This window comes from Boleophthalmus pectinirostris, unplaced genomic scaffold (genome assembly GCF_026225935.1).
Source record: "Boleophthalmus pectinirostris isolate CB_2022bp ecotype Guang Dong unplaced genomic scaffold, ASM2622593v1 HiC_scaffold_15, whole genome shotgun sequence".
In the NCBI taxonomy this organism is placed as follows: domain Eukaryota; kingdom Metazoa; phylum Chordata; class Actinopteri; order Gobiiformes; family Gobiidae; genus Boleophthalmus; species Boleophthalmus pectinirostris.
Window position 1 is genome coordinate 5,911,559 of NW_026571070.1, and position 2,456 is coordinate 5,914,014.

General features: G+C 44.1%; 1 protein-coding gene across 1 annotated transcript in view; it reads left to right on the forward strand.

Annotated features, from left to right (window-relative positions):
• LOC129408182 (putative uncharacterized protein DDB_G0271982) overlaps positions 1-404 on the forward strand; it is a gene marked incomplete at its 5' end in the record, with an annotated part of 15,364 nt that extends 14,960 nt beyond the window's left edge. Inside the window, 2 exons of the mRNA XM_055151241.1 lie at positions 116-126; positions 242-404. Of these exons, the coding sequence (XP_055007216.1) occupies positions 116-126; positions 242-404 (174 nt within the window). The remainder of the gene's footprint in view (positions 1-115; positions 127-241) is intronic.
• Positions 405-2,456: the final 2,052 nt, after the last annotated feature.

The window sequence follows — 2,456 nt, forward strand, 5'->3', positions numbered from 1 at the left end:
AACATCTTCTATGGAGAAAAAAATAAAAAACAGTATTTGACGGACCGTCCACCAGAAAAGTTACACCACTCAACTTTAAGATAACTAATTTCGTTGCATTTCTTTTTGGCTGCAGTTTGCTGAAGAGTAATTGGGATCAGCTGCTTATTTACCGCAAATAACTGTCAAAAATCGCTGGACTGAAATAGATTTGTGGTTTCAGTATTAATTATTGAGTTTAACTAGGTGTGTCCCATTCCAGCCAGTGCACCAGACTCGACATATTTGCCGTATCCATTACCGGACGCATTAGCTTCAGATGGAGAGGGGGGATGAGGGTGGAGGAGGAGATGGAGGTGTATCTGGAGACCCCCCCCCCCCCCGCTTTCCCTCAGGACTGCCCCGGCCCGGACGCAGCCACATGACGAGCACTCGAGCTGACGGCTGATGGCGTCGGCGCGGCCTCCCGATGGCATCGGCGTGGCGGATAAACGGAGCTCCACCTGGGTCCCCTCGTCCGGCGCCTCACTTCACTGCACCCAATCTCCACCGTCCAATACACGACCCACTCACGAGAGATCCTCAGGGACGATACTCGGAGCGCAGTACAAAAAGTACTTAGAAGATGTACAGAAAGGTATTACAGTATTGCATTACATCCTTAAGAATCCGTGTATCATTCGTTCATTCGTTTTTCAAAATAAAACCAAAAATAAGAAAATGAAAAAACAACAGTTTTCTTAATTATTTGTCTCCAAAACCAAAATGAAAAAACAGATAACATTTTTTTTTTTTCTTTAATCTGGTTTCCCATTTCTGTGACTTAAACTGCGATGCCAAACTTTTGCGCCACATACGGACTGAACCAGGACTAAACCAGGACTAAAACAGGACTGAACCAGGACTGAGTATCATAGACTGTCAGGTGATCAGGACTCAGACCAGGACTGAGACCGGGACTGATACCAGGACCGAGACTGGGACCAGACCTGGACAAGATCATGACTGAGACTAGGACTAAGACCAAGACCACATTGGGACTGAGACCCGGACCAGACTAGGACTCAGACCGAGACCGATACTCAGACGGGGACTCAGACCGGGACTTAGACCGGGACTGAGACCAAGACTGATACTAGGACTGAGACTGGGACTGAGACTGGGACCAGACCTGGACAAGATCAAGACTGAGACCAGGACTAAGACCGAAACCACATCGAGACTGAGACTGGGACCAGACCGGGACTCAGACTCGGACTGAGACCAGGACAGAGACCAGGACTGATACCGGGACTGGGACTGGGACTAAGACCGGGACCAGAACAGAACTGAGAACAGGACTGACACCGAGACCAGACCGGGATTGAGCCACTCTTTGTAACTTTTTAGCCATTTTATTATTTCTTTCTTTTTTTTTTTATTAATTTATTTAATTTTAGATGTTTATTGTGCTGAAAAACCATTCATCCTTACCATGAGCAGACTTGCATCTCCACAAACCTGACTCTTACTTGATCTAGAGGAGTGTCTCCCGCTTTTTTTCCAAGGAGATGTTGTTGCTTTGGTTATAATGTTCCACAGTATGACATAAAAACTCGTGTATCTCTGTGGGGAATGTTCCGAAGTGTGTTTTTAACTTTCATTTTCCATTGAAAGTGAAAGCTGCACTGTACATGCAAATCGATATTGAAGGTTCCGCGATTTAATTAAAGTGATCGTCTTTATACAGTCAGGTCTTGTATTATTAACGCGCTGTTGTGGTGCGAGATGAAAAACCAAATGTTTATGGAAATGAAATAATAACCATTGTTTTCCTCTCGTGGCCAATTACAGCCGGAGTCAGGTCTGTTTTGAGCCGAGCGCCGGGTTTGCACGAGAAACACTCCCCGTGCGTGTTCACTGTTCACAAACACTAGAAGCGACTGCCTTTTCTAATGCCGTTTGTACGCCACAGAATCGCATTAGCATACATTTGTGATCATGGCACATCTGAGCGCTTTAATCACGCTTTGGTTTGTGGTTTCCAGGGATAATCATCGGGAATGTATGAAGCTGTCAGGGAACATTTGTGTGTTTTTGTGTTTAGTCATTACAAACATTTTCCCCTGATGTGACAAATACAATCAACTAAAAATATTGAAGGTAACCAAGGGTATAAATCAAGTGAAGTATAAAGTACAAGTTGGGGAAAGTGTCTTGCCCAATAAACATGTTATGTATTGTGCCCTTTGTAATCAATCAATCCAACTATACTTGGCCGAAAAAGAAGCACAAGTTCTATTTGTATAGCTTTTAATATATATAATTATAATAACAATGTTGAAAAAAGGCGGGAAAATGTTCAATAGCGTGCATGGCCGCCCCTAGCTGCAATAGACACATTAAGAATCTCAGACTTCCGGTCATACCACAATGCATACTGGGAAGGATTTTCTGAAAAAGTGAGCATCAAACCGCCATGTTTGTTTTCCCAGTGG